At 38.6% G+C, this 16,135-nt stretch overlaps 2 protein-coding genes across 2 annotated transcripts; one reads left to right on the top strand and one right to left on the bottom strand.

Annotated features, from left to right (window-relative positions):
* Positions 1–640: 640 nt before the first annotated feature.
* LOC134631987 (proteinase-activated receptor 1-like) lies at positions 641–2,619 on the bottom strand. Its single transcript, XM_063480564.1, has 2 exons — positions 2,424–2,619; positions 641–1,931 (listed from the first exon to the last, which is right to left on the bottom strand). Exons 1-2 carry the CDS (start codon positions 2,497–2,499, stop codon positions 718–720), a joined length of 1,290 nt encoding a protein of 429 aa, XP_063336634.1. The 5' UTR covers positions 2,500–2,619; the 3' UTR covers positions 641–717.
* A 10,812-nt stretch (positions 2,620–13,431) lies between these two features.
* On the top strand, positions 13,432–14,564 carry LOC134631986 (proteinase-activated receptor 3-like). Its single transcript, XM_063480563.1, has one exon. The coding sequence runs from the start codon at positions 13,478–13,480 to the stop codon at positions 14,507–14,509; it is 1,032 nt and encodes a 343-aa protein (XP_063336633.1). The 5' UTR covers positions 13,432–13,477; the 3' UTR covers positions 14,510–14,564.
* The last annotated feature ends 1,571 nt before the right edge of the window (positions 14,565–16,135 follow it).

The raw sequence follows: 16,135 nt of genomic DNA, 5'->3' as shown, positions 1-16,135 counted from the left end.
GTAAATCTATCAGCAGTAACAGCTATTTCTTGTTTTGTTTTAAATATTCGGCTACATCCACCTGCACCTCTGAATGAAAGGTGAGGCAAAAGGAATATAGAACTGGCTACTGGAGAGAAAAGGACATTGGTGCAGCAGGATGAACTGACACTCATCAATGGACACTCTCACCAACAGAGGGAGGCATGAAACAAACTATGAAGGGCTTTAAAATTATAGATGGCATTGAGACATGCTTGTAGTGTGAGTCAAAATATTTATTCAGTGACAAAATGCTGCAAAAAACAAAAAACAAAAACTGGTATATGTAGTAAAAACAAAAAGTCATTAGTAACTGCTTTTCACTCGTTATATATAAACACTTTAAAACAAGCCTAGCAAACAGTTAAAAAATGGATTGAATAATACTTACAGAACAGTGAGCTTTTATATGTAGGGTGCATAAAAATAATAGTATTTCATTTCAGTGTTGCTCTAAAAAGCAGTCTTATCTGAACTCCCTTCATCTTTTAAAAGGCATAATTAGGAATCCAAACAAAGCTAAACCCTATATATATATATATATATATATATATATATATATATATATATATATATATATATATATATATATATATATATATATATATATATATAGGCTTTAATTGTTGTTGTTTCATAACTTAAAAAAAAAAAATCACATTTAAGGATTCAATTAAAATGTCAGCTCAGTGAGAGTTAGATGAGTAGTTTCTTATATTGGCTGTCGATGTTTTCTTGAAAAGAATCCACTTTAATTGAAGAGTTTATTTTTGAACTTTCTGTACAGCTGGATTTCAGCATTGGTCTGGTGCTGGACCTGCATGAAGCAGGTAATGAATTACTAATATCATTTCTCTTTGTAACCTTATGACACTTGAGCACATTGGCGAGTTGTCTCTGGCACTGGGAGGATCCAAAGTAGTAGAGCAGGGGATCCAGGAGGCAGTTCAGACTTCCCAAACACAGAAACACCAGATAGAGTGCGTAAGAGCCATCGGGTGCCTCCGGGCTCTTCTCTGTGTTAAACTGCAGGTAGTGTGCGAGCAGGAAACAGTTTGTGGGCATGAAACACAGGACAAATATCAACAGAACTGTCAAAACCATCACTATTGCTCTTTTCCTTTTGTGTGAGCTTCCAGGGAGCCTTTTTTGGAGTTTGCTCAGTGACCAGATGACTCGAGCGTAGGACACCACTGTGATGAGCAGAGGCAGGAAGAAGAGGAGGCAGCAGAGAGTGACGAAGTATGTCTTTAACCAGACGATCTTAGCTGTGGAGTGGACATCATGGCAGGTGGTGATGTTCAACTCACTGATGTGAAAAGTCTGGTCTGATGTAACAAGAGGCACAGAGCCAGTAAAGGATAACACCCACATGGTTATGCAGGCTATGACTGTGTTCCTTGGCCTCCTCCAAGCCAGAGAGTCAATGGGATAAACTACAGCAAGCAGACGGTCCACACTGATGCAAGCTATGAGAAGAACAGAACAATACATGTTCCAGTAAAAGGCAGCAGTGACCACACGGCACATGGATGGGCCAAATTTCCAGTTGTTGCCTTCAAAGTGGTAGGAGATCTTGAAGGGGAGCATCAGTGCAAAGAGAAGATCGGCTAAGGCCAGGTTCAGCATATAGATTGCAGCTGGCTTCTTAGGACGGATCCCCCGAGCAAAGGCCAGCAGAGCACAGATGTTAATTGGCATACTGATGGAGCAGATTAGGGTGTAGAAGGAAGGTAAAAGGATGGTGGACACAGGGCCAGTTAGAAACATCAGGGCCTGTTCCGAAAGTCCTTTTCTGTCCTTGGGACCATTTGAAGAACGATTTAATGTGCCGTTTTCATCATAATCTATTGGTTCATCCGTCACTGACTGGTGTAAGTCATACAAGAAGCCCCTTCCGCGTGGAGCAGCTGGAGGGAGGGAGAGAGAGGGGGGGGGGGGGGGGGGGTGTCAGTCCGATCAAAGGTACAGGAAATGTTAGTTTTGGCTAATCCAACAGGAAGATTACAATCTTCATTTGGTATCAAACAGTTTAACAAACAAACATATACCACATTTTACTAGGCCCAAATTATGCATTTCTAATTTATCTAATTACCTTAATATCGGTTTTGTCCATTAAAAAAAAATCTATTTCAATTTGCACAATACTTACCAGATTTAAAATCGCTAATTAAATCATTCGTTAAAAACTTAAAAAGTGCTCTTATTTGCTACCGTTTTATTATTTCAGCTTGGAAGGGAAAACACTTCTTCAATGACTTTAAAAAAAAGAAAAAGAAAACCATCAATTTTATGCCGACTAGATGTAGCTAAATCAACACATAACATTCCCAGTGAAAGTTTTTTAAACAGTGTGCAGGGAATGCCAGAGTTTTAAACATAGTAGAAAGTTTTCTTACTTGCGTTTTCTCTTGCGTAGGCAGCACCGAAACACGACACAAGGCACAGAGAAACTAACAGAGACATCGGAAGCATTCTGCTCACCGGTGAAAAATAAAACCACTAAACGAGAATAAATTGATTGAATGTGCGACGTTAATACTCTCCGTACACGTTCCCAGTCGACCCAGATTCCTTCTGCTGCCGCTCTTCTACAGAAGCACGTCAAATGTGGCTTGTTTACGCCCAAATTTCGGCTGGTCAGATCCTATCGCGCCCCTCCACCAATCAGAACGGTGTGTTCTCAGACACATTCCTGTGGTGTGATGTCACCTTTCCAGTCACACAGCAAGGTCAAGATCTAATCAAAGACATGCGAGCAGCATCGACCCCACGCGCGCCCTCCCAAACCTCGTCAACAAATTAGGACCGTTTTAATGATGTAAACGGTTTGAAGACGGTTCATAGATTTTTGTCTATTTTAAGTTAAAAAAAAAAAACCAAACTATTTTTTAAAGTTATCTAATGAAACCTTTTACCTGTCGTTTTAACACACGATGAAAAACAAAATTAGAGTGAGACAGGGCTTGTAACATAGCATATTTCAAAGAAAAAGGCACAATGTGTTTCAAATGGCACATTTAAGACAGTGTGGTTTTTTTTGTTTGTTTGTTTTCTTTAGACAGTGAAGTTAGATGAGCCACATGCTCGTTTTTTGTTTTGTTTTTTTAAAAAGCAAAAACTCTCCTCTCAACCCAGGAAGCGTGACTAACACTGCAGAAAGTTGTGTCCTTTTTTCGGACAGCACATTGAACTCTGCCTAAGAGCTGCATTCAATTTGATGAGTAATAAGAAACAATGATGATGAACCACAGTAACCTAGTAGTGAAGGGACAACAACAGCAATTTATTTATCACCACTTTAAACTGATCTTTCTTTCTTTCCAGCTAAATATGAAACAGCCGAGATTTTCTGTTCTTGGGATGTGAACATCCAGCACCACATTTCAAAGTATTAACTTCTGGGAAAATGCTTCGGAATAAACAACTTTGTTTGAAGTGATTTAACTTATCCCTGCAGACTCTTAACTGCTTCCTTTGTTTGTGACAGAGGGCAAATGGAAAGCTCTATAGGGTCATTAATTTTGGAGCAAATATATTTTCAGACAACAAAAGCCAAACTTTTTTCCCTTTTCTTCTTTTTTAATTTTGTTTAACCCCTTGTGATGAGATAAGATGTTGCCATTACTTATTTTAGGCATATTCAAAAAGTTGCTGGTAAAATTATAAATGTGCCTTTACATTCTCTGTTCCCAGTAGCAAATTGCTCTCCAGATCTTTTCCCTTTTTTGTCTATGTGTCCTTACATTTTTGTTTACTTGCTTATGTAAACTGTTTATCCAGATTGCAATTGCCTGTCTTTCCAGGAAATTACATGACCATGGCACTTCCCACTGGTGAAAATGACCAAGAGACAACCAACACAATAACCAATCATACAAGTCGAAGTAATGGGAGTTTTTATATTCATGTATCTGCTTCATAAAAGACTATATTCATAAAGTGCTGGGATGAGAACAGAGGACAGTAAAACCACCAAAATGAAAGGCACCTTTGCCTTGAAATGTGCTGATTACTTTGTCTGTGTAAGATGAAAAGAGACTTCCTGAGGGAGGGATGGGAGTAGGGATTGTCAGCAGCTGGTCACAATGAATTGTTTCTTATTTAAATATTCTTACATATTTAAACATGAAATCTCTTTCTGCATTGGTGTATGTTACCTAAAGCAATAGTTTAACATTTTGGGATAAATAAATTTGCTTTCTTGCTGAAGGTGCATATCTTGCACAACTATAAAGACCCAGCCAGTGTACTTGAGCATAAAGACTGGAAAGCAGGAAGTATATTTATTTATTTATTTATTTTTATTTTTGGGGGGGGCTTTTTATGGCTTTATTTTTGATAGGGACAGTGAAGACTGACAGGAAAGTGGAGGAAAGAGAGAGGGGAAGACATGTGGCAAATAGCCGTGGGTCGGACTTGAACCCAGGCCGCCCGGCCGCTTTCATAAAGTCCACATATATAGCCTATCTATACCAGAAAACCTCATTAATTATAGCCTACATTATTTTCTTCATTAGGACTTCACTACAAAAAAATAAAAAATAACCTGGAATCCCCACCTGCCTGCCAGTAGCCCCTCTGAATCTCCAGCCTTAGTCCAGTACTGAAAACTCCCTCCAATTCCACCCATTTCCTTGTTCATATCAATATAGACATCAAGCATTTTGTCCTGTTAAAATTTGACTTTTTTTTTCAAGGTAAAACAGCCAGTGCCAGCAGCAACTAATAATATTTCTTGCATGAAACCAATCATGACTCATGTGTTATTAATCATGTTCATGTCTTCTTCATAGTCAAGACTGCACTTCTGGAGTCTGCTTGAAAACCAAGGAGTTTTGGGAATACGTGTGAATTCTCTTGGATTTTGGATGTTCTAATTATCTAATTAATTATCTATCTATGCTGTGATCCTGCATTAGTTTACCTCAACCTCTGCTGAAGAAATGTGCTAACTGCTTTCTCTGTGAGTTTTAAATAGAATTGCTGACAATAGGGAGATTACATGGAAAGAAGTGGGTGTGCATATAGATAGTTAAAGCTTTTTTATATTTACTGTATTCCTCTTGTATGCCTTAGTGCATGACGATTAATTGATGCAAAACCTAAGGTATTTCAGTCATGATTCACAAGGTGTTGATCGTGTTAAAGTTTTCATAGTCAAGCCTTCAGTTTTTGGGGTGGGGCAAAAAAAACTGAGCAGTACTGGCAGCAAGTGTGTATTCTGGTGAAATCCACATTTTGTAATCATAATGCTGTAAACTGAACTTTCTCATGACTTCCTCAGAATGACTGGTGACTTGGCCATTCTTTAACATATATAAATAACAAATAATAACTCAGCAGAAAATTGGTTGGCTAAATGAAAGTCACAGTATTTACACAAATGTATTGAAGACACATAACATTTGATTTTCACCAAGAAGAAGCAGAATTTGAAGTTGATTATTTTGTTGATGTTATCTAGAAACTTCTACATACACGATACCACAAAACCACACGAAACCACAACTTAGGGTCCATGATGAAACATGATGAAGTCCCAAGGAAGCTATGTTAGTTAGTCCCTGTTATGACACTTGAAATTCTACGCAGCATTGCAGAATATGATTATATCCCCTAAAGGATGATTGATATACATTTTTACTTAGGTAGCGCATTAGTGTTAGTGCATTAGTATAGTATTTTTGTATGAGGGTATCTTCTGAAATGAATTTCTACTTTTTGAACTGCTAAATCAGAATCAGAAAGACTTTATTTATCCCCAAGGGGCAATTAAAATACAACAGAGCAGCATGATGTTGAAGATAAGGACAGGGCATAAACAGGCAATAAGAGTGAGATCATAAATACACAGAATATACAGTATATACACAGTTTTAAAATTAAAGTGACTGAAAGGTGAATAAATAACTGTAAGTGAGTAAAAGTGAGTAAAGTGTCAGCATGCACCACTTTGCTCTCTAGACACTCCCCAAGTTAGCTGCTGCTTTAGTGTTGGGCAGGAAAGAAGCATTATGCTTTCAAATACTTTTTCAGTTCTTGAAACAATGAGTGCTGTGACAGTGCAGGAAAACAATAAAAATGATAATATAAGGTGCTAGGACTGGCAGTATAATTATCTGGGTTAATGGCTGCCAGGAACTGTTTTCCTGTACATTTTTGTTGTGAGAAAAAGTGCAGTTTGGTATGCACAGTAGAGGACATGTTGTTCCTGCAGCCTTCAAGGCTTGGGGAGTTTCTAAACTAACAAAAGTTCATTCGTGCAAATAGGAGGAGGCAGGATACAGACTGTGGGAGATTAGATCCAGAGCAATGTCACTGCCACACTTCCTGCTTTCTGTTTTTTAGCGCCTGTAACAGCTGAAACAAATGTTTGCTGTCAAAGACTTTAGCATGTTTTTCTTTCTGTTGGCAAGTGTATACTGTATTACTGTTTTTAATTAATACACCCATAACAAATTTATGTGCAAATACTCAGATATTTACTTTAGTCTAGTTCTAAGAAATATAGACGATATAAATATATATATATTTGAAGAAATGTAACTGTTGGTGCTTACTTCTTTGAACTGAATTAGAAATAGAGCAAATTCATGTAAGTCATTACAACACATCAGCGCCTTTGAACAAATAGCATGTTCATGCCAGCCTACGCAACGCATGAGGGTTCTTGCACTTGATGCGTTTAAAGTGTATCTGTAAAGGAGTCATAGCACTTCATTTGTTCCAGATTTTGTCATGTTACAGCCTTACTCCAAAATGCATTAAATTTATTTTTCAACTTAAATTCTATGCACAGTACCCAATAATGAATAATGAATGGTGCAAATGAACATGAAAATGAACAAGAAATTGTGTAAAACTCAGATAATCAAATAAGATTCAACAGCATGTGATTCAGCATATTTGAAGGACTTGAACTTCTCTAAATTCATGTTTTGTCCAAACAAATGAACAGCAAACAGTACACATTTCTGAGCTCATAAATCCACCATCTTTTTATAATGTTCATGAGTTGCACAGTTTCTGTCAGTGAGAAGATTGGCATTGCATAGATTCAACCAGAGAGTTTTATGTAGGAGTGTATCCATGTAAGATTTTTATAGTTGTCTGGCTCCACCAAACTCCAGAAATGCTGAGAATGCTGCTGAAATTTAAGCTGGACATCATTTTGGAGATTCATGATACCCATCTCCAAAGGACCAACACTGAAAAGCTCAGCCTTCTGCCCTGACAACTCACTAATGTCAACATCTAGGAAGGGGTTAGCAATAAATGTCTCAGCGGGCTCCAGTTTCTCAAAGCCATAGAATCTGTCTGAAAACTCCTGTCCCAGTTTGGACACCAGATCACAGAATCTGTGTCCATTAAACACCTTTTCTGCTCCTGAAAGGGACTCCAGTATCTTTGCAACTGAGATGTGCTTAAGTCTTTTATTTAGTATTTGCTGGATATAAAATGAGAATTTAGCTGTGAACGCCTTCACAGCACTGATCATTTCACACACTGTTTATTCTCTGCCATGCAACTGCTAGTTCAGCTGGTTAATTCTTTCAGTCACGTCCACTAGGAAAGCCAGATCCAACAGCCACTCAATATTTCTTAGTAGTGTGGTATCCTCTCCTCTTACTCACATAGACATTCACTGTGTATGCCATTGCTTCCTTGCAAGTAAATAAATGCGTTGGGACACACTACTGTGTGTCTCACTTCATAAGGGAATTTTTCTAACAGTTTTTCTGTTTTCTTTGTATTATTGTAGGGTCTTTACCTTACAATATAAAGCATGTTGAGGCAACTGTTGTTGTGATTTGGTGCTATATAAATAAGATTGAACTGAATTGAATATACTGTAAAAGAACTCAAGAAGTAAAAAATGTCCATCCATATTCCATTTTCTAAGGCAGGCTAACTTGTTTGATAGGATTTAAGGGTTTCTTTGTTTCCTCTCCTTGAGAGCAAGTGGCTACATGGGTAAGTAGTTCCATATCTAACTATCAAACAAATGATCTCTGGTTTGAGTATGGGAGGAGCCATTAATGCATTGATAGCTGTGTCAGGAAGACTATCTGTTGCAATACTCTTTTAAGTGACCCCTTGTAAATAAGGGAGTTGTAGCTAAAAGATGCTAAAGATCTTTAAGGGGTATTATATGAGAACTGATCTGTGTCTGAGCTGGTTCACAGGGATCCACACACTTTCTGCTGAACACAATCTGACTACTCATCTACTCTCCTTATTCTGATAAGGAGAATTTGTGTCTGACAACTTATGTCAACTGCAGAGAGACACATATATCAGATTTTAGCATCTGTTGATCTACAGCTGTGAAATCCAAAAACAGTACTTAGATATAGAATATTTCAGCTTGAAAAGATTACAGAAAGAGGAACTTATTTTTTTTAGACTTGCAGTCTGATGTCAAAGGAAATAGCCTGGAGTACTGATTTATTTTAGTATTTTCAATGTTTGAAAACTGAAAATAGTGTTCCTGTTTTTTTTATTCTTTGGCTGTATCATACCACACTATTACTAACCAAGTAACTAAAGAGGAAGTTAGCAAGCACTTTTCCCCCAAACCACTGTGACACAATACAGTTTTGGCACATGACTGTGAACAGCACATTTTTCCTCACCTTGCCCTCTAGTGACAGTACACAGAATTCCATGGCAGCAGAGTATTGGGCTTACAAGATTTAAATGACACCTGCTGTATGATAGTGTAGTAGTTTACACCTTTTTAACATCTGGTGTAAAAATGTGATAAATAAAATATGCAAAACTACCCACTGTGGTAACCCCTTGTAAACAAGGGATACTACTACTAGTAGTAGTAGTAGTAGTAGTAGTAGCTTCTCTTCTACTGTTATGTAGAAGAGTGCAGATAGACTTTTATATATTCTGTATTACTGGAAATTTTAACCTTTGCAGAAAGAGGTGAAAGGTGGTCTATTGCTAAAAATCCCTGGAAGTCAGAGCCATGGGAAGGTACTTGAAGTTGAGGGTGCTGAAGTAAGAGCGTGCATGTTTTGGGTTGGGGGTACTAATTTCTGAGGTATAAAATATATACAGTGGCTTGCAAAAGTATTCGGCCCCCTTGAACTTTTCCACATTTTGTCACATTACAGCCACAAACATGAATCAATTTTATTGGAATTCCACGTGAAAGACCAACACAAAGTGGTGTACACGTGAGAAGTGGAAAGAAAATCATACATGATTCCAAACATTTTTTACAAATAAATAACTGAAAAGTGGGGTGTGCGTAATTATTCAGCCCCCTGAGTCAATACTTTGTAGAACCACCTTTTGCTGCAATTACAGCTGCCAGTCTTTTAGGGTATGTCTCTCCCAGCTTTGCACATCTAGAGACTGAAATCCTTGCCCATTCTTCTTTGCAAAACAGCTCCAGCTCAGTCAGATTAGATGGACAGCGTTTGTGAACAGCAGTTTTCAGATCTTGCCACAGATTCTCGATTGGATTTAGACACCAGACAGGTCAGGGATAAAGTTATTGAGAAAGTTAAAGCAGGCTCAGGCTACAAAAAGATTTCCCAAGCCTTGAACATCCCACGGAGCACTGTTCAAGCGATCATTCAGAAATGGAAGGAGTATGGCACAACTGTAAACCTACCAAGACAAGGCCGTCCACCTAAACTCACAGGCCGAACAAGGAGAGCGCTGATCAGAAATGCAGCCAAGAGGCCCATGGTGACTCTGGACGAGCTGCAGAGATCTACAGCTCAGGTGGGGGAATCTGTCCATAGGACAACTATTAGTCCTGCACTGCACAAAGTTGGCCTTTAAGAAGAGTGGCAAGAAGAAAGCCATTGTTAACAGAAAACCATAAGAAGTCCCGTTTGCAGTTTGCCACAAGCCATGTGGGGGACACAGCAAACATGTGGAAGAAGGTGCTCTGGTCAGATGAGACCAAAATGGAACTTTTTGGCCAAAATGCAAAACGCTATGTGTGGCGGAAAACTAACACTGTACATCACTCTGAACACACCATCCCCACTGTCAAATATGGTGGTGGCAGCATCATGCTCTGGGGGTGCTTCTCTTCAGCAGGGACAGGGAAGCTGGTCAGAGTTGATGGGAAGATGGATGGAGCCAAATACAGGGCAATCTTGGAAGAAAACCTCTTGGAGTCTGCAAAAGACTTGAGACTGGGGCGGAGGTTCACCCTCCAGCAGGACAACGACCCTAAACATAAAGCCAGGGCAACAATGAAATGGTTTAAAACAAAACATATCCATGTGTTAGAATGGCCCAGTCAAAGTCCAGATCTAAATCCAATCGAGAATCTGTGGCAAGATCTGAAAACTGCTGTTCACAAACGCTGTCCATCTAATCTGACTGAGCTGGAGCTGTTTTGCAAAGAAGAATGGGCAAGGATTTCAGTCGCCGCAAAGCTGGTAGAGACATACCCTAAAAGACTGGCAGCTGGAATTGCAGCAAAAGGTGGTTCTACAAAGTATTGACTCAGGGGGCTGAATAATTACGCACACCCCACTTTTCAGTTATTTATTTGTAAAAAATGTTTGGAATCATGTATGATTTTTGTTCCACTTCTCACGTGTACACCACTTTGTATTGGTCTTTCACGTGGAATTCCAATAAAATTGATTCATGTTTGTGGCTGTAATGTGACAAAATGTGGAAAAGTTCAAGGGGGCCGAATACTTTTGCAAGCCACTGTATAATATATTCCATCTGACCCCACTGGACACAGCAGACAAGGTATTTTATGATACAGCAGTGCAGACACAGAATAATCTTATTTGCGTACAGCTGACCAGAACCCATCTAAATATGGATAATATTTTAGCCAGCCCAAAAACCAGATTTAGACAGCATACAACATACCCAAGAACTCTTTTGCACTAATGATAGGAATGTGAAATTACCGCTTAATGATGTAGGTGGGTGGTTAAAACATAATCTTAATTTAATAATGGCGTTTGACTAAAGTTTTCTGTTGGGATATTAGGGTGCCATTAAACATGTTCTTTGTTACTTTCTTTTGAATGTTCTTAATTTATGGTTGTAAGGTACATTTACATAACGTTTCAAACATCCACCACAGGATGGCAACATCAGGAAGAACAATAGTTACTTCTTCCAGATGTTGCCAAGTGCATCACTGTCTATGCTTTTTTGTCCTGTTTGTTTTGTTACACCAGACACACCAGAGTCTGCTATCTCCAGTCCAATCTCTAGAAAAAATAATGAAAGGTCACTGATGAGGGGAGAGGGAGCAAGAGACTGAGAGATGGATTAGGGGCATGGCTGCAGTGATGCAGATGCTGTGCTGGTCCATCGTGGTGAAGAGAGAGCTAAGTATAAAAGATAAGCTCTCAATTTAGCAAGCTAGCTTGACTGTCGCTAATTCTACGATTAATTAACTTTCAGCGTCCATAGGGTCCGAGTTGAGAAGTGATAATGTACAAATGTGTTATACTTAGAATTTGGGGGTATCTGTACTTTACTTGAGTACTTATATTTCTCAAAAAATTTTCATGTTTACCCCTTACATGTTAACACAAATATCTTTACTTTCTACTCCTTACATTTTAAAAATGGGCTTGTTACTTCAGCTTCAACCCTTAAAGGGATGTAAGCCATCCTCATAAAAGAATGCTACAGTACACAATGTGAAAACATTCCTACATGGATTACAGTCAGTTACTGCCTTTTCCCATTCTGACAACTCTGTCTGCCAAATGTCCAGCATAGCCCTACATATAACATACACATGTATGAAGTATATGTTTATACTTAATTAACCAGCATCATTACATCCTTAAAAAGTGCAGTGTTTTCTTATAACACTAGTTAAGGAAAACTAAATAAATTACAGTAAGACCATTCTGGGAGTTACAACATCCTGGCCGATTATCCACCCATTTTCTTCCTCTTATCCATGGGCCAAATTGTGGGAAGAGCAGCCTAAGCTTAACAGCCCAGACCTCCATCTCCTTCACTCCTTCCCCCTTCTTTACCTCATATGCGGAAACATTGACACGTTCCCAGCATGATGTAAGCTGTTGTTGTTATAGCCTGCTCATTGTCAGCTGTGTAGAGGCTGAGATAATCCATTATATAAAATTTCAATCACCTAAGCAATATTCTGTCCCTAGTGTCAAGTACAGTGGACTAGATTCCCTTTTATAAGTTGGAATGAGTGAAGAAGCAGCCAGTGCCCAAAGAAACTCTGGAGAACTATCAATTAAGATAATTTTAAAATATTTACAAGGTAGTCTGGCTACTTGGAAGAAATATCTAAAGAAAGAGCTTAAATCCTCTACACAGCACTGTAATATGCGTTTATTGTAACGTTATGTGGTTTGATTCACTGCAATGGCCAATTTGTAAAAAGTACTTTTCATGAAAATCGTTGAAGGCAAATTAAGAATAAGACCATGAACAATTAGTAACACCAGGTCATGTATAGATAAACTTTATCATGAAATTATTTTGCATAAATATTAATATGTCATGATTATTAGTTTGCTGTAAATAAACCTTTTGTCCTTTTTTGTTTTGTCATATCAGATAAATGTGTCATATCTGACATATTGTAGGCTTCAGCCCCCTGTAGCTCTGACAAGAATAAGCAAAAGAGGATGGATGGATACTTTCAGTCACAAATTTCTTGTGCCAGATATTTCTGACTGTTACTGAAACGTATATTAAGCACAGCTCTTATCATATGGAAGGAACAAGTTAATGTTTTGGCTTCCTGCAGTGGTGTTGCTGATATTGGTCTCAGTTTGAGATATTTTGAGTAAAAGGATGTTGATATCATCTCTGCATGTTGTGAGTCTGAAGACTGGCATTGCATTGCTGAAACAATTGCGCGACTGGAAGGAATGTGTAGAAATGTAGATTTGTACATTTCTATTTGAGGGAGAGAGGAACAAAACATGGGGAAGATACTTGTTTTACTTGTTTTTGCTCTCTGCATAAGCGGTACACAGCTGAAAAAAGGTAAAAGAAAATTATAAAAATTTAAGAGCAGATTTAAGTGTTTTTTCAAGGAAATTGACAGTTAATCTGAAAACTAAACTGCCACAGTTTCATTATTCATATAAAAACACATGATTTTGCCATTGAATGGTTTATTATAGAATGGTTTTGAATAGTTAGCCAAACATTGCCTTGTGCAGCTGTGTCAGTTTGAAAACTTTCTGTATTTTCTGTCATGCATATTCATCTTTGATTTTTTAAGCACAGAAAAAACAATCGTGGCACTGAAAATGGTTTTCTATTAAGAAAATATATCAGTACATATATTGGTACAAATATATTTGAAAATCATTTATATTTTGAATGAACTGCAGTAATTTTCATTTTTGTATTGTTTTTCTTTTTTCTTTTTTCTTTTTTTTTTGTAGGACAAAAGAGACGGAGGGAGCAGAAAAACAGCTCTGAGGTTGTTTTTCCCATGCCCAGAACATTTAAAGGGGCCCCCGTCATTAACATTCAGCCCTTCCTAAATGGGACTCAGGCTTCCTTTCTAACTTATTCCCCTCCAGCTCTACACTTGCTCAACAACAGCACAGTGCGGTACCTCAGTGGTTCTCTGAGCACCCGAGTCATTCCCATTATTTACACGTTGGTGGTTATAGTCGGGATTCCAGCCAACGTCAGTATCTTGTGTTTGCTAGTGACTAAAATCAGAAAGGTGTCTTCTGCCATCCTCTACTGCAGCCTGGCTGCCTCCGACCTCTTCCTCCTCCTCTCCCTCTTCTTTAAGGCTCACTACCATTTCCATGGAAACCACTGGGTTCTCGGAGAGACTGCTTGTCGAGTTGTTACGGCATGTTTCTACGGCAATCTCTACTGCTCGGCCATGACGCTGGCTTGCATCAGCACTGAACGCTACCTGGCTGTGGTGTACCCGTTCCTGTACAAAAGTATGCCCAAGAGAATGTGCGCCGCCTGGGTGAGCCTGGCTCTGTGGGGGGTGCTTGGTGTCGCCATCATCCCAGAGCTCATCGTCCAGCAGAGCTACTGGCTCCCTCAGTTCAACCGCACAACCTGCCATGATGTGTTGCCCCTGGATCACAGCTCTCATATGTTTCTGCTCTACTATCACCTGATTCTTATTGTTTCATTTCTTATGGTGCCTCTGGTTGTTATAGCTGTGTGTTTTGCCCGAATCATCAACAAGCTCACAAGATCCCATTTTGACTGGGTGACGTACACCAAAGCGAGCTCACTGGTGTTTAGTATCTTCCTGGTGTGCTTTGTCCCCCCTGGAGTCCTGCGCTTTCTTCATTATGTCCAACTGTTTGTGGATGGAACAGAAACTTTGTATGTGTACTTTAATGTGGCAGTGTGCTTGTGCTGTGTCCATGCCTGTCTGGATCCCTTCCTTTTCCTTCTCATGTCCAAGGCTGCACACTCTAGGTTTCATTTTAAAACTTTCAAGAGCAAGACACTGAGCAGTGTCTTGTTAACACGTAACACGTAGACTAAGGGTTAGCAATAAGTAATTATGACTTTTTATTTTTGTAGACCATCATGAGGAAAATGATTCTCCTTGGTTGCTATCCAAAGAGAAATCAAAAATACCTATTCTATTCATTTAAAACTTGCAGTTTACCTGAACCTGATTTTATCTTTGTTTAGTTTATGTGTGTGAGACACATATACAATTGGAACTGAAAAAAGAAAGCACTAACAGGCCAGTTTATTAAGTACAGCTTACTAGTACTGAAATGGACACCATTTTGCCTCCAGAACTCCTTTAATTCTTCATGTAATATGTTCAGCAAGGTGCTGGAAACATTCCTCAACAATTTTGCCTATATTGACATGAAAGCATTACGCCGTCGCTACAGATTTCTCAGCACCACATCCATGATGCATGATGTGATTAGCCAAGAAGTTATCTATTGCTATTAAAAACTATCACAAATTAATCAACATGAGTAACCTAAATCTTGCTAAGAGCAAACCTAACTTGATAATATACTTGTTATATTGCATAAATAATAAAGAAAATATCTGAAACGCTTACCATTTATTCCAGAAGAGAGTTTTTGAGGCATTTTTTTCTTTTCCCTCCACATTACAAAGATATGACATCACAATAACATGAACGGTCAGCTGCAATGTTGATCCTGGATGAACATTATTAGGATGGAATGCCACTGTGTGAGACCATGTGAACTGTAGTCTCAGTTGTATTTTTTTAGCTGACAGGAGTGGCATGTAGTTTTTTTGAGGTCCTGTAGTCTTTCCTTTCAGCTCAAAGCAGACCAGCCATTCATTCTGACCTCTGGCAAGAAAATTACCCAAAGAACTGCTGCTCTCTGGATATTTTCTCTTTTTCTAACCAGACCATCACTTAAATCACCTCTTTATCAGGACATCTTGACTACATCTGCAGGTTCAAATGCATTGAGGTGATGCCACACGACTGGCTGATTATGTATTTGCATTAAGGAGTGGTTGAACAGGCATGCCTAATAAAGCCAGTTTGTGGATATTAACTGACTTTCCCCCCATTTTTTGGCCAACAGCGGGCCTCATTAAATTCCAGAAAAAAAGAATACAAAATTATTCAATGTGTTTGTCAGCAGGATTCTGACTCTTGTTTGGGTTTATCTCAAGGAGCAGCTCCACACACAATAAACACTGGTGTGTGATTAGATGTTAAGATAACACACTTATTTTGCAGGCAAGCCAGTATTTCTGGTAAACATATTTTTTATCTGTGAAAAATCAGCACACTTAAATTTCCTCTTGCTTACTTTGGCTCTATAACTAGCACATGACGTTTATTTTCTGAGTCTATAATACTAAAGACCTTACTGATGAACACTTCTGATGTCACGTTGAGGCTCATAGTTTAAAATTTGTACATTAAATTATGTGAAAAAGCACAATCTTTCTACATGTTGGTCTATAAATTGTGTTTAGGAGAAAGGGTTGTGGGAGTCACAAAAGCTGTTTGGGGGAACAAAAGAATAACAGCTGAAAAGAGCTCATGCAGGAGACATTATGTCACAAAATGTGGCATAAGCCAAAGAATATCACTTCCATGTATTGGGTTGGCCCAATTTTTAATGTTTTTTCCACTAATGGATGCATT

Source organism: Pelmatolapia mariae, linkage group LG7 (assembly GCF_036321145.2).
Source record: "Pelmatolapia mariae isolate MD_Pm_ZW linkage group LG7, Pm_UMD_F_2, whole genome shotgun sequence".
NCBI lineage: Eukaryota > Metazoa > Chordata > Actinopteri > Cichliformes > Cichlidae > Pelmatolapia > Pelmatolapia mariae.
The sequence above is the reverse complement of the archived record's forward strand: the minus strand, read 5'-3'. Positions and strand labels throughout refer to the sequence as shown.

Excerpts from the sequence above, each read along its gene's own strand:
- LOC134631987 (XM_063480564.1), bottom strand. The coding sequence starts at position 2,499 with ATGCTTCCGATGTCTCTGTTAGTTTCTCTGTGCCTTGTGTCGTGTTTC. Across the intron at positions 1,932-2,423 it reads CTACGCAAGAGAAAACGCAA|CTGCTCCACGCGGAAGGGGC; the intron begins GTAAGAAAACTT and ends CCCTCCCTCCAG.
- LOC134631986 (XM_063480563.1), top strand. The coding sequence starts at position 13,478 with ATGCCCAGAACATTTAAAGGGGCCCCCGTCATTAACATTCAGCCCTTC.